The sequence below is a fragment of the Crocuta crocuta genome, unplaced genomic scaffold (genome assembly GCF_008692635.1).
Source record: "Crocuta crocuta isolate KB4526 unplaced genomic scaffold, BGI_CrCroc_1.0 scaffold41, whole genome shotgun sequence".
Classification (NCBI taxonomy): Eukaryota; Metazoa; Chordata; class Mammalia; order Carnivora; family Hyaenidae; genus Crocuta; species Crocuta crocuta.
Window position 1 is genome coordinate 18,846,339 of NW_027529428.1, and position 23,779 is coordinate 18,870,117.

At 49.8% G+C, this 23,779-nt stretch overlaps 1 protein-coding gene across 1 annotated transcript in view; it reads right to left on the reverse strand.

Annotated features, from left to right (window-relative positions):
• SYK (spleen associated tyrosine kinase) overlaps positions 1-23,779 on the reverse strand; it is a 45,628-nt gene that overhangs the window by 3,706 nt on the left and 18,143 nt on the right. The window contains 6 exon segments of the mRNA XM_077759332.1: positions 463-652; positions 1,772-1,981; positions 6,582-6,759; positions 9,769-9,859; positions 23,065-23,114; positions 23,451-23,532. Coding sequence (XP_077615458.1) covers positions 463-652; positions 1,772-1,981; positions 6,582-6,759; positions 9,769-9,859; positions 23,065-23,114; positions 23,451-23,532 — 801 coding nt within the window.

Genomic DNA, 23,779 nt, shown 5'->3' on the forward strand with positions numbered 1-23,779 from the left:
GAGAGAGAGAGAGAGAGAGAGAGAGGGAAGGGCAGAGGGAGAGGGTGAGAGAGAGAGAGAGTGAGAGAGGGAAGGGCAGAGGGAGAGGGTGAGAGGGAGGGAAGGGCAGAGGGAGAGGGTGAGAGACTGAGAGAGAGAGAGGGAGGGAGGGAAGGGCAGAGGGAGAGGGTGAGAGAGAGAGAGAGATAGAGTGAGGGAGGGAAGGGCAGAGGGAGAGGGTGAAAGAGATTGTGAATGTGGGGAGGGAAGAGGGTGGGAGGGAGGAGAGTCTGAAGCAGGCTGCATGCTCAGCATGGAGCCAGAGGTGGGGCTCGATCCCCCGACCCCAGAACCATGACCTGAGCTGAAATCAAGAGAGGGACGCTCCCCCGACCGAGCCGCCCACGTGCGTGCCGAGCACAGGCGCTCGCACGTCGGGGCCTCACCGCCTGCCGCTCTGAATACCGGCTGAGGGGCTCCTACCTTGTAGTAATTCTCGTCAGCGCGGAGCGCTTTGGAAAGTCCGAAGTCGCTGATCTTGGCATAGTGCTGAGTCACCAGCAGGACATTTCTTGCAGCCAGATCTCTGTGCACAAAATTGCTCTCCTCCAGATACTTCATCCCCATAGAGACCTGATGAACCAGCTCTATGATGTTCTTATCCTTGACGTGCCTGAAAGTTACAGACGTGTCATGAGTGGTAGTGGACCGGGGTCCATCTGGGAACAACCGGCCGTGCTCCTCAGGTAGGCGGAGGGATGCACTCGTTCCCGATTGTTCTTAAGAGTAACAAGAGGCGACAAAAACCTTGTTAAACCAGGGCTGCTCGAAACCGAGCACCACTACCCTGGTAGGGGACCCGTACGCTTTTCAAGGGGCGCTGTGAATTGCACGACCCGTAGTGCGGTGGGGTGGGCAGACCCGACTGCTGAGGGCCAGGCGTTGGTTGGAATCCTTGTCCCGATATCGGACACGTAACAAAACCGACTCGGAGTCGCAGTTTCTTACCTGGGAAGTGAGGCCAATGGCACCTCCCTTCTCTGCCGATTAAAGACACAATCTAAGCAGAGTACAAATGCAGTGTAGCCAACGGGACAGAGTAGTCGGTGCTTGTTCTCGTGACTTATTCCACGTGGTGGGTGGCGTAGGTGACGCCACTGACGGTTGTAACCCACCAACAGCAACAGACATTTTCAGAATTATTTGTGAGAATGTAGAGGTCAGCCACACACGTAAGGCATCACTGTTTGCCCCTTTACAAATGCTGATTTGGCGGCGCCTGGGTGGCTCAGTCGGTTAAGCCTCTGATGCTTGGTTTCGGCTCAGGTCATGATCTCAAGGCTCATGGGTTTGAGCCCTGCGTCAGGCTCTGTGCTGACAGCAGGGAGCCTCCCTGGGATTCTCTCTCTGTCTCTGCCCCTCCTCCTCTCTGTCTCTCAAAATAAATCCACTTAATATTTATATATATTAAGTTTATTTTAATATTCTTCTCACAAGGTAGGGCACGTTCTGCCCAGTGAGAGGAGACGGCTTCAATGGCTGACTCTATCCCTGGGCAAGTCAGAGTGAGCGAAGGAGAGTGAAGACCCAGTTGTTGGGCTGGAGTTTCTCTTAGCACAATAAGGGCGAAAAGAGCACTGGATCCGGAGACTACAGCTCTCTCCCCTCCCCCCTCCAGGTCACTGAGTGTGGGCCAACCCAGGAAGACAGAGCTTCCCAGGGCAAGCGGGCTCTCATGTGCACTGGGCGTCAGGCCCCAGCACACGCCAGCTTCTGGGGCACATGCAGTCACCTGTTCTGCTGTAAATACTTGTTGAGTGGACCCAGCTCCGCCATCTCCATCACCAGCATCCACGACTCGGCCTCGCAGATCCCAATCATCCGCACGATGTAAGGGTTATCGAGCTGCTGCATGACGTTGGCCTCTGCTAATAGCTCATCCTTGAGAGCGGGGTCGTTAGCCTCGTTCTTCAGAATTTTCACAGCCACCGTTTTCACGACTCTACAAAAGAAATCGTAACACATAAGAGACTTTTCAAAGTGGCGGACTTCTAGGTAATAACCTTCCACAGAGCAGAATTGCTCTGTTAGAAATGGTGTTCTGGAAATATCTGCAACCATATTCCCTCATTTTAGAGACAGTCACATTTCATTAGTTAAAGGGGGGTGCTGAAGAATGCCACCCCCCAAGCACAGCCTAAATATTATAAAACAGAAATAGCTTTCAACTAAACTTTACTAACCAGGACATGCATGGATTCCTATAACATCTTCAGATTTACTCTCTCAGGTGATCTGTAACTTATGTGAATACAACATTCCTTTGATACATGTTTAAAATGAATCTCTGGATGCAGAATTGAAAAGCATACACCGTGAAAGCTCATCATTTACAAAACACTTTTTAAAACCGAGAACTGGGGCACCTGGGTGGCTCAGTTGGTTAAGCGTCCAACTTTGGCTCAGGTCATGATCTCACAGTTTGTGGGTTTGAGCCCCGTGTCGGGCTCTGTGCTGACAGCTCAGAGCCTGGAGCCTGCTTCAGATTCTGTGTCTCTGTCTCTCTCTGACCCTCCCTGCTCACTCTGTTTCTCTCTCTCTCTCTCAGAAATAAATAAAACATTAAAAAAAAATTTAAAACCGAGCACTGATGCTTTGAAGCTTGTTTGAAGCTTCAACAAGTTTGTAAAAAATTAACTGTTTTTCATTTTCTCATGAAAACATCACATAGGTCACATTTAACCTCCTGAAATTTTCTGATAGTGGAACTGAAATAAATGGATGGAGCTTAACTGTGGAGGATTTAGAAAACTGCATTTGACTAATTCCCACACATGCAGGAAGTAAACCTCATTTGCTGAAGCCCCAAATGGGAGATTAAAAACAGAAATGTCCCGTAAAACAGGTAAAATGAGAGAATACTAGAGTAAGTCTAACATACGTTCAGAAAAACAGACACCTTCTGTGTAGACCTTAACAAGTGTTTCCACATTGAACACACACTGTAGTTCCTACAACCCCAGACCCCCCAGAGCCTCCCTCACCCTCCTGCAATCATAGCATATCTCCCTATCTTGTTTCTAGAGAGTTTATCATTGTGCCTTTCCGCATTCCAGTCCACCATCCATCTGAAATGGGTTTGTGTATGATGTGAGGTAGGGATCAAAATGAACGGGCAAAAATCTCGTGGGTCTTCCCAATGTTTAAGGAAGAAAAACTACCCACAATCTCTTCCAACCCCCAACTCATTTTAGGAGGCCAGCATTATCCTGATGCCAAAACCAGGCAAAGACATTCCAAGAAAATAATCTACTGAAATCCCTCATGAACACAAATGCAAATATTCTAAGAGAAGTATTAGGAAATTAAATTCAGTGATTTATGAAAAGGACAGAAGGAATATATAATTCACGGACAAGATGTGTGCGTTCCCCATCTTGTTGGCTTTAACGTCTGAATGTGCAGTGACTTTAACATCGGAAAATCAATCAGTGCACTTCACCACATAAATACAATAAAGGAGAAAAAACATAAGGTCATTTCACCAGAGGAAAACAAGTACTCAAGAAACTAATACACATGCATGATTACAAATAAATCTCTCAGATAAGGAAGGACTGATGGAAACTTTCCTAATCTAACAAAGGACAGCTACAAACCTAACAGTGAAGTATTAAAAGTATCCCTACTGCACGAAATCAAGAATGAGAAATGAGGTTACTTCCACGTTTATTAAACATTTAAACCACAATTACGGGCTAATACAAGGCAAGAAAGAAATATCGAAATCTAAGGATTAGACTGGGTGAAATAAAACTGCTTTTACTCAGAGATGACACATTTTGGGTCAAAGAACACACCATTAGTGACTAGAAATGATGTGAGGGATGCTGAGTATCAAGTCAGGAGATAAAACTGATTCTATTTCCACATCCAAGCAACACTGCAGATTAGCAGATGAAATTGTAAAAGCTGTCCCATATACATTCACATCTAAAATATTAAATGCCTACAGATGAATTCAACAAAATGTGTAAGACCTCAACCCAGATAACTACACCCTATACAGAAGCTACACCCTACACAGGAAACTACAACCCACACAGAAAACCACAATCCACACAAGAAGCTACACCCTACACGGGAAGCCACACTCAACAGAAAACAACACCCTACACAGGAAACTACACCCAACACAGAAACTACACCCAACACAGAAACTACACTCAACACAGGAAGCTACACTCAACACAGAAAACTACACTCAACACAGGAAACCATACTCCACACAGGAAGCTACACTCAACACGGGAAACTACACTCAACACAGGAAACTACATTCCACACAGGAAGCTACACTCAACACAGAAAACAACACCCTACATAGGAAACTATACTCAACACAGGAGGCTACACTCAACACAGGAAACTACACTCCACACAGGAAGCTACACTCAACACAGGAAGCTATAATCTGCACAGAAAGCTACACCCCACACAGGAAGCTACACTCAAAACAGAAAACAACACCCTACACAGGAAACTATACTCAACACAGGAGGCTACACTCAACACAGGAAACTACACTCCACACAGGAAGCTACACTCAACACAGAAAACAACACCCTACACAGGAAACTGTACTCAACACAGGGGCTACACCCAACACAGGAAACTACACTCCACACAGGAAGCTACACTCAACACAGAAAACAACACCCTACACAGGAAACTGTACTCAACACAGGAGGCTACACCCAACACAGGAAACTACACTCCACACAGGAAGCTACACTCAACACAGAAAACAACACCCTACACAGGAAACTGTACTCAACACAGGAGGCTACACCCAACACAGGAAACGACACTCCACACAGGAAGCTACACTCAGCATAGAAAACAACACCCTACACAGGAAACTGTACTCAACACAGGAGGCTACACTCAACACAGGAAGCTACACTCAACACAGAAACTACAATCTACATAGGAAGCTACACTCAACACAGGAAACTACACTCTACACAGGAAATTATACTCAATACAGGAAACAACACTCAACACAGGAAGCTATAATCCACACAGAAAGCTACATCCCACACAGAAAGCTACACTCAACACAGAAAACAACACCCTACACAGGAAACTATACCCAACACAGGATGCTACACTCAACACAGGAAACTACACCCAACATGAGAAGCTATACTCTACACAGAAAACTACACTCTATACAGAAAATGAAACAACCCTGCTTGAGAGAAACCTGAGAAATCCAGATCCACACAAGTAGAAAAAGGGTCATGTTTATTGACTGGAAGACTCACTATGGTGAGGACATCATTTTGCCCCAAACTGGCCTGTAGGGCCTCTCCTCTCCCCAAATCCTCTAGCTGAAATTATTAATCTTTAGTATGTCTGTGTTAATTCATGTATTTAAGTAAGCAAGGAATAGATTTGTCACAAACTAGTGAAGAAAATTTATGCTTTAACACAGGGTAATTATATTCATTTCACAAATGACTGTGACGTGCATACATATATTTTCAAATGAGCATATCAGTCAATTACACACATCCAGAAAAACAGGATTGAAAGCAAGAGTTTCTGTGTGTGCTTTTGCGCTTGAATATTCCTGACACTTGAATAATGTAAATCTACTTAAGAAAAACCATGTATAAAATGTCTTAAATTTAAAATAATATCAAACAACTAAACCCAACTACAGTCATATCAGTAACATACTAATGCCAACATACACACTCAGGGATATGGTCTGTTTGGAAACACCATGCAGACCAGTATTTTTACCGAACTTTCTCTGTGGGATGCCTTCTAAAGAGCAAGTGACACACGGAGATTTCAGTGACACAGCAATTCTAATCATCATAGGGCATGTGCCATTATTTGAAATTGTAGGAAAAAGCAAATAAGTAATTTCACTAATGATATTTGTAATCAGGAATTTTCTGGGTAAGACAAATGAGACACAATATAGCAAATAAAATAAGTGCACACGCTACTGTTCGTTAATAGTAATGGTATCTGGGTGGTATAAATATGATCTAATTTGATCACATTTCGCTTGTTTCTACCTTCTCATTCTCTTTTTTTAAATTTTTTAAATGTTTTACTTACTTTTGAGAGAGAGGGAGAGAGAGACAGTGCGAGCAGGGGAGGGTCAGCGAGAGAGGGAGACACAGAATCTGAAGGAGGCTCCAGGCTCTGAGGTGTCAGCACAGAGCCCGACGCGGGGCTCGAACCCACAAACCATGAGATCATGACCTGAGCCGAAGTCGGACGCTTAACCGACTGAGCCCCCCAGACGCTCCTGCCTTCTCATTCTCTATAAGACACACTTGACCCCATCCTGACTAGCACACGTAACGAGTATATCCAAGTTCAGATACACAACGGGCGCTCGCACTGTAGCTCTACCAGAAACGACCGACAATGGACTTGCTACCAAAGAAGGACTCAGCTGTGCTGGGCTGTATTTAGTGTTTGCGATTCAATGCACGGGATGTGCACGCACAGGTGGTTCCCCGAAGACCCACTCGCAGGAGAATGTTTGGGGTGGCGGTGCAACCACGACTTACTTTTTCATCTGGTAGTAGCCCTTCTTCACGGTCCCGAAGTTGCCGGAGCCCAGTTCGTCCTCCTCCAGCGTCAGCAGCTTGCGGTCTAGGTAGACCTCCTTGGGTCTGATCTCCTCCGGGTCCGCGTAGGGGCTTTCGTACACCTCGGTGTCCATGGGCAGGGCCTCTCTCTGGGCGTCTGCGGTGCGGTCACAGGGGCACAACCTTGGGGCCGGCTCCCCGGGGGACTCCCCTCATCGCCTGCCCCTGCCTCCCGCCCTCGCGCCTCCGCTTTGCAGACCTCGGTCACCTTGCGCGAGTACGGTGCCAGTGAGCGCTCAGGGCACCGCCTCATCCAGTTGGTTAGTGGGCAGCAAAAAGCCCCCCGTCCCCCTTGGGCCTGACCCCAATCTCACACGGACACGCATGGGGGAAGGGCCTTTCATGCCAGAGGCAAACATGGGGGGGCCTTCCTTCTGTGTCTCAAAGTTCTGACACTTCTATTGGGGGTGAAGTCCAAGTCACGCTCCCTTGCCCCCACTGGCTTTTGTAACTGTGTCAACCAACAGAATATCCTGGAAACGGCATCTGCGATACACTCGGATGAGGTTATAAAGGACCACAAACTGTCTGCACTGTTGGCTGGACACCTGGCTCTTGAGCTGCAGACACCACACAAGGCGTCCGGCCGTCCTGCCATGGCCCACGTGGTGACACGGGTGCCATCCCGCCCCCGCTGGAGATGCCCGCAGAAGCCCCCATACAAAGCAGAGGCCAAGGTGCCAGCCAGCCTGTGCCCCAGCTCGCCCGGCCGCTGCCTCCCCCACCGCCAATCATGCCCAGTTCCCGGGCCCAAGGAGACCCTTAAACAACCGCTTTCATGTTAAGCTGCTGGGTTTGGAGGTCGTTTCTGCAGCAATAAACAGACCAGCCAAGGTCACCAATAAAAATATAACCTGGAGGCACACAGACGACCCAAGAAGGGCTCCCGCCTGTGAAGACTGGTCTGGCAGAAGCTGCTGGGCTCATGGAGGGTGTGACTTCCAAACTGCACCCTCTTATGGTCTCAGAGTTCCTGTAATCCCCTAAACGCATCTAGAATTCCAGCAACACAGACCTCCTTTCCGTCTGGACCAGCCACGCGTTCCTGCCCCTTCTGCTGAAGCGTGTTCGTGGTGGCGGACACACACCTTCCAGGGACGCACTCACTTTCCAGGGACGTGCACACCTTTCCAGGGATGTGTACACCTTTCCAAGGACTCACACCTTTCCAAGGACACACACATTCCAGGGACGCGCACTTTCCAGGGACATGCACACCTTTCCAGGGATGTACAAACCTTTCCAAGGATGTGCACACCTTTCCAGGGATGCACACACCTTCCAGGGACGCACACACCTTTCCAGGGATGTGCACACCTTTCCAAGGACTCACACCTTTCCAGGGACATGCACCTTTCCGGGACGTGTTCCCAGGGATGCACACACCTTTCCATGGACGCGCACACATTTCCAGGGACGGGCACACCATTCCAGGGACGCACACACCTTTCCAGGGACACACACTTTTCCAGGGTTGCACACACCTTTTCAAGGACACACACTTTCCAGGGACATGCACACCTTTCCAAGGACTCACACCTTTCCAGGGACATGCACACCTTTCCAAGGACGTGCATACCTTTCCAGGGACATGCACGCCTTTCCAGGGACACACACTTTTCCAGGGACGCGCACATGATTCCAGGGACACACACACCTTTCCAGGGACACACACCTTTCTGGGATGCGTTTCCAGGAACGCACACACCTTTCTACGGACGCACACACATTTCTAGGGACTCGCACACCTTTCCAGGGATACACACTTTTCCAGGGACGCGCACACCATCACCACTCCAGGGATGCACACAGCTATCCAGGGGTGCACACACCTTTCCAGGGACGCGCACACCTTTCCAAGGACACTCACTTTCCAGGGACGCGCACACCTTTCCAAGGACACACGCTTTCCAGGGACACGCACACCTTTCCAAGGACGTGCACACCTTTCCAGGGATGCACAACCTTTCCAGGGACGCACACACGATTCCAGGGACACCCACACCTTTCCAGGGATGCACACACCTTTCCAGGGACACACACCTTTCTGGGACGCGTTTCCAGGAACGCGCACACCTTTCCACGGACGCACACACATTTCCAGGGACTCGCACACCTTTCCAGGGACGCGCACACATTTCCACGGATGTACACACATTTCCACAGACACACACTCTTCCAGGGACGCGCACACATTTCCAGGGACACGCACACCTTTCCAGGGACACACACCTTTCCGGGACGTGTTCCCAGGGATGCGCACACCTTTCCAAGGACGCACACACCTTTCCAGGGACACACACACCATTCCAGGGATGCGCACACCTTTCCAGGGACGCGCACACCTTTCCAGGGACACGCACACATTTCCACGGATGCGCACACATTTCCATGGACGCTCACACTTTTCCAGGAACGTGCACACATTTCCAGGGACACGCACACCATTCCAGGGACGCGCACACTATTCCAGGGACGCACACACCTTTCCAGGGAGGCGCACACCATTCCAAGGACACACACTTTCCAGGGACGCACACACCTTTCCAGGGACGCGCACACCTTTCCAGGGAGGCGCACACCATTCCAAGGACACACACTTTCCAGGGACGCACACACCTTTCCAGTGACGCGCACACTTTTCCAGGGACGCACACACATTTCCAGAGATGTGCACACCTTTCTGGGATGCGCACACCTTTCCAAGGACACACACTTTTCCAGGGACATGCACACCTTTCCAGGGATGCACACACCTTCCAGGGACACACACACCTTTCCAAAGACGCACACCTTTCCAGGGACACGCACACTTTCCAAGGACACGGCCTTAGAGACGTGAGCTGGTGGTACCATCCACACAATGAGGTGAGCCCTTCTGGAGCAGCAGCGTCGAAGAACACTTGGAGTCACCGAGAGGGAGGCCACAGAGACTTTCCTCGCACCAGAACACCAATGTTTGCAGGCAGGTGACACCCGCCACTAGCTGGCAGCCTCACACACCATGAGCTGCTGCTGAGTCGGGGTGACTTGGCGAGGCCGCTCACGGCTGGCGGGGCTGTGCGGCGGTGAGTGGCCGGTGACCTACTATGAGTGCGTTTCTCACCTCTGTCCGTGGGCCAGGGCCCCCGGTCCGGCTCATACGGATTGAAGGTCACGGAGCTCTCCGGCCGGCTCCCTTGGGACGATGTGGAGGCCTGAGGCACACAGATGACAGCAGGTCACTTTCCTTCACGGACGTGCTGTCAAACTGATCTGCACAATTACTTTTATTTTCAAAGAATCACATTTGAACGTATACAGAGAAGACAAATGACAGAATTGGGAAGAGAGACAGAAGAAAACCACATGGCTTATCTCATCCTTCGGGCAGCTGCTTGGACCCCGCCAAGGCTCAACGGAGCTCACGCTCCTGCATAGGGTGCCTGCTCGCAGACCCTTTTAAATCCCTTCTCCACCTATCAAAAGATCCCCCTTTCTTTTCAGTTTTATGTTCTGTAAAAGTTATTTAAGAAGAAACATTGAGGGGCGCCTGGGTGGCTCAGTCAGTTAAGCGTTTGACTTCGGCTCAGGTTGTGATCTCACGGTTCGTGAGTTTGAGCCTCACGTAGGGCTCTGTGCTGACAGCTCAGAGCCTGGGGCCTGTTTCGGATTCTGTGTCTCCCTCTCTCTCTGACCCTGCTCCCCCCCTTAAAAATAAACATTAAAAAAAGAAGAAACACTGAATATCTCCTGTTTCCACCCCGTCCCTGATCCCAAAGCACCTACACAGTCCTAGTTTCTGCCTGTATTTCACACCCCACGGAGATCTAGCCATGTGTGGGGGACAGGCCAGAGGGACGGCAGCTGCCAGCGAGCTAGTGGTCTCAAAAGGGACGTGGCTGCCACCAGCCAGAGCCCAGTGCTGCTAATCATGATACTAATCACAGGCCCTGTGCGGGGGGGCGGGGGGGGCAGCCTGTTTTGCGAATCTGAAGGAAGGTAACTGCCTGGTACCCTAAGCAGGTAACAGAAAACAGTTTGCTGGCTGTTATTAATGGCAACTACCCTATTATTTATTTGATGTATGTTACTTTGCATTATGAAATCAGAGGGCTCAGGGAGGATCTACCCCTTACATCCCTATCAACCTCCGTCTTATAAGTCTCTATCTTCAGTCTTCCTGGCTCACTCCACCCCCTCAACTTAAAACATGGGTATTGCTAGTCCATTTGGTTCATGGGGGGAAAAAAATCACAATTCAAACCTCTTCTCTTTTTTTTTTTTTGTTTTTGTTTTTGTTTTTGGTGTGAGTCCCGTAGGGGTTTACACACCCATTAACCTCATGGACCCAACAGTGGCCGCGAAGAAATGAGATACTGCCAGATTTCGGAGCGGTTTAGAGAAACAGAGACATCAAGCTTACTTTTGCGTTGCCACTTATCTGCGCCACACAATGCGTCCTCGCCTGTCCCCCCCCCGACATCATGTGACCCAGAACCACAAAGACAGCAGTGGAGTCACAAGGCACCACGGCCACCCCTCGGCCCCTGTTCTCCAAAACCTCGGCCTCTCATCCACACTGTCTACCGCGCACCATAGACCCCCTGCTCGTGGTGGCAAAGGCCCTGGCGGCCAGGCTGCGGGACACCCGCTCTCATGCGCCAGCCTGTGGCCCTGGCTCCGCGTTCTCCTCCGACCACAGGAGGGGTGCGGCGTGTCAGGAGTGCAAACCGAGGCACAGCCTGTGTCCCCTGCACCCAGCTCCCCCGTGCCCACCACCAGTGCCCAGTAAGATGTGCCAGACACATGCCAACAAGTGAATGAATGTGTGAATGAATGAATGAATGAATGAATGGAGATAATGTTTTAAAACTGAGAGATGTGAAGAATGAATCAGTGTGATTTAAAAATGATGTAGGGGCTCCTGGGTGGCTCAGCGGGTTAAGTGCTATCTCTCGATCTTGGCTTTGGGCATGATCTTACATTTTGTGAGTTCGAGCCCTGTGTCGGGCTCTGCTGGGCATGAAGCCTGCTTGGGATTCTCTCCCTCTCCTTCTCTCTGCCCCTCCCCTGCTCGCTCTCACTCTTTCTCAAAATAAATAAGTAAACTTTAAAAAGAAGGCAAAATGAGTTCTCGCTCAAGTCTTTACACTAAGGGAGGGAAGGAGGCGTGGACAATCCCAAATGACAGTCCGCCTCTTTCAGAAACTGGTCGGTGCTCACAGGACACCTGGACGTCCTGAGAGTCCACTTCTCATAAATTTATAAGGTTATCCCCCTGGCTCGACAGAACCATCCGAGGAGAGACTAGGATCCCCCAGGCTTCCCTTCCCCCATCTGCTGAGATGCACTCAAACCCCCAGGCAGAGGGAGTGCTCAGTTTTTTTAAAAGCATCTTTTAGGTTTACGTTTACTGTCCTTTCAACGTCTCTGACCTTCCCTGCTGGTGGGAAACTCTGAGATCCAAAGACGAAACTTCAAGACACCAGGACCCACCGTCAAGGGCAAAACAACTTTCCTCTTGACCTTGAGACCTGCCCCGTGCCCCCTTAGGAACAGCGTCCTGGGCTATAGCTGCTCCGCCCTGAGCGAACGTCCTTGAGAGCAGCGGACGTGAGAAAGGCAGGATGCAGTTCCCCCACGAGTGAGTCCTGCGGGAAGGATTCCAAAGCAGGGGGGGGTGTAAGTGACGGGGACACCCGGGCACGAAGAGCAGGTGAGAACGACCACGACGGCCACAGTGAGCTCACGCCCCTGCTCTGTCTCAGGACAAGGACCCGGGTTGGGGTCTCCCTTGGAAGGGCAGGCAGACCCCTGTTTGCAGAGGCGGCCGCATAGACCACCGCTCCGTCAGGAGCCTTCACGGCCTGGCCGAGCCCCCCGAGAGCCTCGCTAACCACATGTGCTGCGTGGCGGGGCCCCCGGGCCTCCTCACCCTCGCTGGGGCAGGGGACGACGCCCTGGAAGATGTTCTTTGGAGGAAACGGGAGACTTCCTGTCGTGTCAGTCACAGGGCGGCCGTGACGCCGGGATGAAGGTAAAGACGTGAAACTTGTGGGGCGCCTGGGTGGCTTAGTCGGTTAAGCGTCCGACTTTCGCTCAGGTCATGATCTCGCGGTTCGTGGGTTTGAGCCCCGCGTCGGGCTCTGTGCTGACTGCCAGCTCAGAGCCTGGAGCCTGTTTCAGTCTGTGACTCCCTCTCTCTCTGACCCTCCCCTGCTCACGCTGTCTCTCTCTCTCTCTCCTAGAAATAAATAAAACATTAAAAAAAAAAAAAAAGACGTGAAACTTGTTTCACGTCCCCTGAAGTGCTCGAAGGATATGCTGCTTAGTAGGACAACGCCAAACACCCTCTGAAATCGGATGGTCACGGTCGAAAAGAATTCAAAGACTTTGTACAGAATGGGCCCTCAGGCAGGATGCGAAATTATAAAAGTATTGATGAGTGTTACAGTTTAATGAAATTTTAATGAAAAGCCTACTGTGGGTCCATTATATCACTTATGATTATTCTCTGTGCTTCACGGTTGATGGCTTATTCTGCCCTAATCCACATCATCGCCCCGTCTGCACAGAGAACAGGTGGAAATGGAATGCTGGCTGCTGCGTTTCCCCCACTTTTGCGGACATTCCGAGCAGAGCTCAAGCCCGCAGGCCACCACTAGATGGCACTAGCTCCCTGCGTGTCCTATGTCCCCAAGACCAACTGATGTGTCTTAAAGTTTTACACATTGAAGTAAAAGCAGGTCACTCCACAATAATAAAAATAAGACCAACTTAGGTCTTAAATTATACCCCCCTGATCTCTTACTGGCCAAGCTTGACTGCAAGCGGGAATGTATCCCACAAATACTCGCTGGGCGCTTGTGTTTAGATGGGGATTCAGAAGTGAACAAAAGAGTAAAACTATATCGTCCTCACAGTGCCAACAGGTAACCCAGCTTCCTGATCTGTGTGTGGTGCTGGGTCCTAACCTTAATCGGTTAGACTCCTTGACGGGCACGATCAGGCACAGCAGTAATAGAGGTGGCCGCCCTCTGTCCCTGGCAGGGACCAGGGAGGGGCTGTAGGCTTCAGAGCCGTCGCAGATGGGGCCCTGGTCCGGTGGAGCGACCGCAGTCCCAGTGGGGAACAGGGAGGGACCCACAGTCGGGGCACACTTCCTCGGCCAGGGCACAAAATGATACCAAATTTGCTGCAAACCGACACCTGACCTTCACAATGAAGGTCTCTCACCCCAGAAGCAAAGGTCCACAACGTGGCCCTTGACAATGACGGGCAAACACATTTCCCCAAGGGCCTGGCGCACCGCTCGGGCGTTAGCGCGTAAGCGGGTCTGACTCCACAACTCCTGTTTCCTGCTCTCCTTCTCCCAACTCAGCCCCAGTGAGCTGTGATTTAAATACGAGCCTTCAAATACTCCAAGCATCAGTGCCGGGCCGGGCATGAAACAGGGGTTTCAGTGTGAAATTCCAGAACACATTTCCACCGTGGTGAACATCAATGCTGTGTTGCGTTTTTAGGGAATGTGCCTTCGTGATACGAGGCTGAAGTGTTTTCTTTTCAAGACAGCTGTTGCTTGGACGCTGCTGCTTCTCCGTTCATGTACTCAGTGAAGCAAGACGAACATTCTGGGGTCTGGTGGTGCGAGGGACTTCGTGCATCTAAGGATTCCCAGTCTTTAAAGTAAGTGCGTGGAGGGGTGGGGAGAGGGCGAATCATTTATATTCATAATTTAACTTTGTTCCTATTTTTAGGGACTCTCTAAGGAAAACTTCAAATATCACCGCTTCTAAGTTTTTATTAGGAAATCTCTAATATCTGATTAACAAGCTTCTTCAAGTCAAAACACCTTTTCATTAACCACCCACATGCTAGAATTAATTCAAGTTCTGACATGTACGTCTATGCCTGAATTATTAAGAACAGCTATTGGCTAAATTAACAAACTGAAGAGTATCATTTGCACCTTATCTAACCAGATGGGGTGTCTGACTTAATTCCCCTAAGCCCCCTCTCCTGACTGCTTAATGGATAGAAAATTCCTCTTCTTTCATGAAAACATAAATACTAGCTCTCCTATTTCTGAACAGCGACTAAAATACATTTAATACATAACTTAAATCACACAGTGCATCTCTACTGATATTTTTGGCATCCATGGAAATTCAATGCCTATTTCAAGAGTTATAAATTTAAATAGGCAATAGCCTTTTTTTTTTTTTTGCAGAAAAGTATTTTCATAGTATTAATCTGATTAATTAGTTTCTTTTTTAAAAATGTACATTTATTTTTGAGAGAGAGAGCATGAGCAGGGGAGGGGCAGAGAGAGAGAGACACAGAATCCACAGCAGCTCCAGGCTCTGAGCTGTCAGCACAGAGCCCAATGCGGGGCTCAAACCCACAAGCTGTGAGATCATGACCTGAGCTGAGGTAGGACGACTGAGCCATCCAGGTGCTCCAGATTAATTACTTTCTAATATTTCTCTTTTTAGAAAATTATTAAATAAATTCAAGAAGTACAAATTTAAAAAGGCACAACAGGGTTTATAATGAAACATGAGTCTCCTGGACACCCCTGTTCGGTACCCACAGCAACTACTCTTACAGGTGTGTTCCTGTATTTCTTCCAGAACATCCTATATTCTATCAGCACATATTCGTTCTTGCAATTAACGCTGTATTTTGGAAACAATTCTAGACATCAGCTGTCTCTCATAGGATGAGTTTTATTGTGACTGGTTTCTTTCCCAGTGATAGACTTTTAAATTGTTTCCAGACCTCGTCAGTTATACAAATGCTACATAAACACTGTCATGTATTCATGATTATGCATCAGTGTAAGCCTAATACACAGCTAGAAATAAAACTGCAGCTAAGAAGTCATATGTGCTTTTAATTTTGATGGATGCTGTGAAACTGCCTTCTTTCGAGGCTGGATGGCTTCCAGCGAAGTGGGGGAGTGCTTATTACCACACCTTCTCTGCACATCACAGAGAGGGTCCATTTCACAGATGGATAAAACAGGGCACCAGAGTTTCAACTTGTGTATCTCTTGTTATGAGATGGAGTGGCTTTCCCTATGCTTGCATTTTCCTATGTTTTCCCTAAAATATAAATATAAATATATTTGCTTTACTACAAAGTACCCACTGACATCCTCTGCCATTAGCCAGTTAGACAGTTAAAACTTTTATTGGCTTAGAAAATTTCTTTATATTTTGAGGACCTTGACCTTACATCTGTGTCATTAAGAATACCTATTCCCAGGTTTTTATTTCCTTTGATGACATGTTTCTTATCCATGCATGTGTTTCTTTATTTTTAGGTAGTCTTACAGATATTTTAGGTAGCCTTAGTGATATATATTAATAGTTTAAAAAAAGGAGACATGTTGGGGGCGCCTGGGTGGCTCCAACTTTTGGTTAAGCGTCCACCTCTTGGTTTCATCTCAGGTCATAATCTCCCATTTTGTGGGTTTGAGCCGAGTCGAGCACTGCGCTGACAGTGCAGAAACTGCTTGGGATTCTCTCTCTCTCTCTCTGTCTCTCTCTCTCTCTCCCCCTCTGCCCCTTCCCTGCTCCTACTCTCTCTCTCTAAATAAATAAAAACTTTAAAAAAGGAAAAGAAAAAGGAGACATATTCCTTTAGCATAAAGATCTACTAAATCCTTCCTGGACCTCTCCTTATTCACTGGCTTCAGCCTGCTTGGGACAGGGATGGGGTGGGGGTGAGTCTTCTCTCCTCACAGGCCGGGCTACTGTTTCCTGGGACGATGGCTCTTGAGGTGTCAACATGGCTAGTCTGAGCTCTAGTCCTCATTACTGAACCAAATTGTCACCTTGGGGCAGCTACGGAGGGGTTCTGCAGGCGTAATTAAAACCCCTAATTAGTTGATTTCGGTTTTTCCTGGGTGGGCCTGGCCTCATCAGCCGGGACGCTTTGGGGAGAGCTGAGGCTTTGTCAAGAGGCGCAGAGAGAAAGGTGGAGGGCGGCCTGACCCCCGGCAGTGGTGACCGCCTACCCTGCCCACAGGGCCCCATCCTGCTCCTGGTCTTCCCTTCCTGCTGGTCTGCCCTACAGACACGGGACCCGCTTATTCAGCCCCCATAATTGTATGAGGCGAGTCCTTGTGCCAAACCGGTACAGGTCGCATGCAGGTGTACAGGCGTAGAGATGTGAGCGGATGTAAACATGTATGTACTTGTGTGTCTGTTCTGTCCACAGACCCCCACCTGGTCGTGCTCCCCTGACTGAGCCCACCCCCTTAGGAACCACAGCACGAGATACACATGGAACGCCGTCTGTCTACAGCAAAACGCCCATCTCTGGGGCCGCACGTGGGCTGGGGGAGTTGTGCTGGCACATATGGAATCATGAACAAACAAATCGTGGCAGCCGGCGGTGCGGCCCACGTCCACAGGGGTCCCCCACGGCCGCCAGGCCCTTTGCGTGGAGGGGCCACGGAAGCCAGCGAGTGAGGGGTTCTGGGTGCCACGCGTGCTGCCCTGAGCTGTTCTACGAAGCCCTGTCGGTGCAGCATCCGATTAAAAACTCTTGCCTCTTGGGGCACCTGGGGGGCTCAGTCAGTTTAGTCCCTGACTTCGCTCAGGTCAAGATCTCACAGCTCAGGAGTTTGAGCCCCGCATCGGGCTCTGTGCTGACAGCTCAGATCCTGGAGCCTGCTTCAGATTCTGTCTCCCTCTCTCTGCCTCTCACCCGCTCATGCTCTGTCTCTTTCTCTCTCTCTCTCAAAAATAAACAAATATTAAAAAATTTAAAAGGGGCGCCTGGGTGGCTTAGTCGGTTAAGCGTCCGACTTTCGCTTAGGTCATGATCTCACGGTTCGTGGGTTCGAGCCCCGCGTCGGGCTCTGTGCTGACTGCCAGCTCAGAGCCTGGAGCCTGTTTCAGTCTGTGACTCCCTCTCTCTCTCACCCTCCCCTGCTCACGCTGTCTCTCTCTCTCTCTCTCCTAGAAATAATAAAAAAAAAAATTTAAAAAATTTAAAAAAAAATTTGCCTCTTGTGTTTGACCACCAAACCCCAGTAGCAAAGTCACAAAGTTGAACTTTGTAATTACAGACTTGAAAAAATGACTGATGGTTATTAATACACACCTTGAATCAGAATCTGCTTTGCCTCACCTCGATCAACGGGTGCCAACTGGCCCCGTCAGCAGGAAATACTGTGGGACCCCAGGTCTGGGAGCCCCCACGCGAGCCCTCGCCAAAGGGAAGAGACCGATGCCCAGGCCATTTGGGCCACATGGCGGCAGCGGGGGAGTTTTGCTGGAGAGCATGGGGGATGCCAACCTCTTCAGGGCCACAGCCTCAATCACATGCTGGCCTGGTGGCTTCTAGCAAACACCAAGCAGTGTGGCAAAGGGGGCATGGGACACAGAGAATGTGTCACCTTGACAACCTGGTCCCCGACTCCTAACATGCCACCCTTAGCACAGGCAGCCCCGACTGTACCCCCCTCCCCAGCACCGCCTCATCCTAGCAGAGGTTTCCTGCGGGCTGACCCACGCTTCCTGGGCATGTGACATTCAGACAGGCAGCCACCCCACTTCACTCAGCTCCATCGAACATCACGTTCAACTCCCCTCTCTGATCTGCAGTCAACGCTGTTGAGAAACGCCGTCGGTAGCACGGCCCACTTGGAAAATTCCTCCTAAATAAAATCTCAGGCCTTTTACGCGTTTTCAGTTCTGTAGTTTCTAGCAGTTACTTTACGCAATTTGCATTATGTATTGATGCCCAATTGTATGCTGAAACGTTTGGGAAAATGCCAATTGATGTAAAAATGGAAAGAATTAGTATGAAAGAATGAATTTTCTACCACCAATGATAAAAGTATAAAGAAAAAAAGCAATGCATACATATTTTATAGACATATGCATACACACCCATGCATACATATATATACATATATATACACATGCTATATATATGCACATGCATATATACATAGATGATTCATTATAAATAAAAATTATTTTTAAAAGGTGGCTTCTTTCCCCCTCATCCAGTCACACGACCAAATGTAAAAACACATCCTATGTCAACCTTACTGCCCCAGAAAGAAAAAAGGGTGTTTCTAATCCTCAAATGTCCATGTCTGTCTTCACACACGTTCTACCTAAGGTTCGGTGCTGGAAGCCCATAGCCATAGTGCAAGTACCGGGGCACTTGATACCCACCAAATACATCGTTTTAGGGGCTAAACCCTCGCAGTCCCTCCCACCAGTATGAGATTTATCCAATCAGCTGCTGGTCCCTCCCGCCAGTATGGGATTTACCCAATCAGCTGCCGGTCCCGCCCACCAATGTGGGATTTACCCAATCAGCTGCCAGTCCCTCCCACCAATATGGGATTTAACCAATCAGCTTCCAGTCCCTCCCCAGGATTTATCCAATCAGCTGCCAGTCCCTCCCCAGGATTTATCCATTTATCCAATCAGCTGCCAGTACCTCCCACCAGTATGTGACTCATCCAATCAGCTACCACACCTGTAACAGGATTCTGGCAGCAAAGGCACTTCGCGTGCTTTGAAAAGGTTTCCTGACCCGAGGCGCCCACCTTCCCCGTCGACCCGAATGACGTTCAAGCGCACATGTAGCGGAGACGGCACGCACGCTCACGGGGTGGACTTGCGGCAGGGCCCGGGGCCCACGAGGAAAGCACAGGAGGCCGGGAGTGGGCTGCCCACCGGGGCTGCACACGGCAGACGCGACAGCAGAGCAGCGGGGGTGGGGGCGAGGGCAGCGGGCACCGGAGCAGGGGCGCCGCGAGCGGGCCAGTCCTACCACTCAGTCAAGGACCGCAAGCAGGGCACGCTTTAGCACCTTTCTGTGGCCAGGCTTTGGGAAGGAGTATGATTTGATTCTTGAGATTATTCCACCCGCTGACCATGTCTAGAAACCATAACGGCAGAGAGAATAGTCAATGTTTCAGAAACAAACACGGGCTACCTTACATGACATGCTACTTTGACTTGCTTTACAGTGAACACTGCCAGCCCCTCCACGATCCACTAAGAGACTCAGTCCCACAACAGTGGGTCATCCGGGAGGCTTCAGGACAAGCCCAGCACTGAGCAGAAGGATCTGGAAGGGTATCGTAATAGTTTCCATGGAGAGCTGTATAACCAGGGCTGTTACAGTAAAGACTTCCTGTTTCCCGTAGATTACTAAATCACAAGCTTGAGACAAATCATTCTAAAGAAAATTAAATCAGATGATGCCCAATATTGTTATATCTTTTGGGTGCTGGTTCCAAGGTCTTTGTGGAAATTCACAGATTAGGACACACAGGGCATGTAGTTTTTTGTGGTTGTTTTCTTCTGTATGTGTCTCACCAGTCAAGGAAAAGATTTTCCAGAATAGCTAACTTTCTGAAGCTACTGGGTGAGGCACGGCTACATACAGGCTTGATATTCTCTTAGGAGCTCTCAGCCCTGCACCCTCGTCCATGTCAGAGGAGAGAAATCTGTCTCATGGATCGTACATGTTCCGTACGTGTTCCAGGAGACCCTCCAGGCCCAGGAGCCGGTAAAGCATAAAATAACATGGTCACTCCACAAAGGTGCTATATTTTAGACACTGGGGCCAAAGTTCACTGGTACTTTAGCAAATTCCAAATCCCCACAAACAGTGACAGCTGTGGGCCCTGAGAACCTCCCTGCTTCAACCCAGGCACAGCCGCTGGGTGGTCAACGGGCCTCACCAGGGGTAGAACGTCTGTTCTGCTTTCTGCAGATTTTGTTCTTTAAGGGTTAACAGGCAAATTGGGAGACGTGGAGCACACAGCTCAGGACGGGGGATTTTTATACTTTCAAGGACACCAAAGGTGCACACAGAGCCCCCAAAGGAACAGGGCCCAATTCCTGTCCCGAATATAAATCTGTGTGCTAGCTTGGAACAGTCTGGAGGCAGGAGACGGGCAGGATTCTCTTTAGGGGCATGTGCTGGGCAAGCCCGTGTGGAGGCGTGGGGCAGGTGACATTCTCACCTCCTGCTGACCGGAGGGAGAGGCCAGTTCCCGCCTTCTCTAGGGGCTTCTCTCCTCTGATGCTGTGGAGCAGCCCAGCCCCTCCCCAAACCTCATTCAGCAAGCTACCATCAGACCAGCTCTCCTGAAAGGTCGAGTCTTCTGAGCACAATGATTTAACCAAGAGAGTGGGGCAGGCGAGCTCAGAGACCTCTTGCACACCAGACTCACTACAGTGACCCGCACACGGTCTCGGGGATCGTGCGCATGGCTCCACGCAGACGGCTCGGGGCTGTGCCAAGGCTGCGTGTGACCACTTCTCAAATCCAACAGGAGGCGTAGTTCTGACTTAACACTGGGTGTCCCAGTCTAACCTACAAAGAAATGACCCTGGCTGGCCTGGAACTAAAAATAGGCTGATTCTAGCTGACACTGCCTGGTCTCAGTTTATCAAGTGTGACAAAAGCAGCAACGCCCTCTATGCTTAAGTGCTAAACCATGTTTTCCTTGTGCTAACCTATGGTCCCTTCACCCAAGGGGCAGTTCTAGTAACACTTACCGAAGGATGTGGACTTGGGAGGGCCGCCCGGGCTCCGAAGTTGATATTTCCTGGGTAGAAAGAGTGCGGACGGTTAGGGCTTAAACCCCAGGAAATCCATGACTGCCCCCGCCCCCGCAGACAAACAGCTTGACTGTCCCATAGTCCTGCCTGGGAAGCCATTTCTCTTGGTCTTCCCTCCAACTTTCCCACCCCCGCAGTTAGAACCAGTGCGTTTTCTAAGAAAGTTATCAGCTACATTTTGATGAACTGGACTGATCCAACCTCATTTTTTGTCGATCTGTAAAAACAAGGCTCCATCCCACCTGAATCTGGGATGGGCCCAAAGGAACATGAGGCTGGTTATCGTCAACAGAGAAACGGAGGCTCCCACATTAGGGACTCACCTGTCTGCCCGCCAATTTTCTGACACGGAACTGTCAGAACTCTTAACAGTCCATCTGCTTTATAAGAATAATGCTCCACTAGCTGAAAGAGAAGAAAGTAAGAGCCATGAATAATAGAGGCAGGAAATGGATAAATGCCATCNCATTCTAAAGAAAATTAAATCAGATGATGCCCAATATTGTTATATCTTTTGGGTGCTGGTTCCAAGGTCTTTGTGGAAATTCACAGATTAGGACACACAGGGCATGTAGTTTTTTGTGGTTGTTTTCTTCTGTATGTGTCTCACCAGTCAAGGAAAAGATTTTCCAGAATAGCTAACTTTCTGAAGCTACTGGGTGAGGCACGGCTACATACAGGCTTGATATTCTCTTAGGAGCTCTCAGCCCTGCACCCTCGTCCATGTCAGAGGAGAGAAATCTGTCTCATGGATCGTACATGTTCCGTACGTGTTCCAGGAGACCCTCCAGGCCCAGGAGCCGGTAAAGCATAAAATAACATGGTCACTCCACAAAGGTGCTATATTTTAGACACTGGGGCCAAAGTTCACTGGTACTTTAGCAAATTCCGAATCCCCACAAACAGTGACAGCTGTGGGCCCTGAGGACCTCCCTGCTTCAACCCAGGCACAGCCGCTGGGTGGTCAACGGGCCTCACCAGGGGTAGAACGTCTGTTCTGCTTTCTGCAGATTTTGTTCTTTAAGGGTTAACAGGCAAATTGGGAGACGTGGAGCACACAGCTCAGGACAGGGGGGATTTTTATACTTTCAAGGACACCAAAGGTGCACACAGAGCCCCCAAAGGAACAGGGCCCAATTCCTGTCCCGAATATAAATCTGTGTGCCAGCTTGGCACAGTCTGGAGGCAGGAGACGGGCAGGATTCTCTCTTTAGGGGCATGTGCTGGGCAAGCCCGTGTGGAGGCGTGGGGCAGGTGACATTCTCACCTCCTGCTGACCGGAGGGAGAGGCCAGTTCCCGCCTTCTCTAGGGGCTTCTCTCCTCTGATGCTGTGGAGCAGCCCAGCCCCTCCCCAAACCTCATTCAGCAAGCTACCATCAGACCAGCTCTCCTGAAAGGTCGAGTCTTCTGAGCACAATGATTTAACCAAGAGAGTGGGGCAGGCGAGCTCAGAGACCTCTTGCACACCAGACTCACTACAGTGACCCGCACACGGTCTCGGGGATCGTGCGCATGGCTCCACGCAGACGGCTCGGGGCTGTGCCAAGGCTGCGTGTGACCACTTCTCAAATCCAACAGGAGGCGTAGTTCTGACTTAACACTGGGTGTCCCAGTCTAACCTACAAAGAAATGACCCTGGCTGGCCTGGAACTAAAAATAGGCTGATTCTAGCTGACACTGCCTGGTCTCAGTTTATCAACTGTGACAAAAGCAGCAACGCCCTCTATGCTTAAGTGCTAAACCATGTTTTCCTTGTGCTAACCTATGGTCCCTTCACCCAAGGGGCAGTTCTAGTAACACTTACCGAAGGATGTGGACTTGGGAGGGCCGCCCGGGCTCCGAAGTTGATATTTCCTGGGTAGAAAGAGTGCGGACGGTTAGGGCTTAAACCCCAGGAAATCCATGACTGCCCCCGCCCCCGCAGACAAACAGCTTGACTGTCCCATAGTCCTGCCTGGGAAGCCATTTCTCTTGGTCTTCCCTCCAACTTTCCCACCCCCGCAGTTAGAACCAGTGCGTTTTCTAAGAAAGTTATCAGCTACATTTTGATGAACTGGACTGATCCAACCTCATTTTTTGTCGATCTGTAAAAACAAGGCTCCATCCCACCTGAATCTGGGATGGGCCCAAAGGAACATGAGGCTGGTTATCGTCAACAGAGAAACGGAGGCTCCCACATTAGGGACTCACCTGTCTGCCCGCCAATTTTCTGACACGGAACTGTCAGAACTCTTAACAGTCCATCTGCTTTATAAGAATAATGCTCCACTAGCTGAAAGAGAAGAAAGTAAGAGCCATGAATAATAGAGGCAGGAAATGGATAAATGCCATCCGGAGCAGCCAACTCCCCTTTCACACCTTAAATGTGGCTCGAGGACAATAAAAGGTGCTTCCTCCCCATGCCCCCTCCTCCCAGCCTCAGATCCTGGACAGAAGTCCTCACACCACCTCCCCTCTGGACTTTACCTCAGACTCCCCACACCCCTGCACCCACCCATGCACCCACCCATGCACCCACC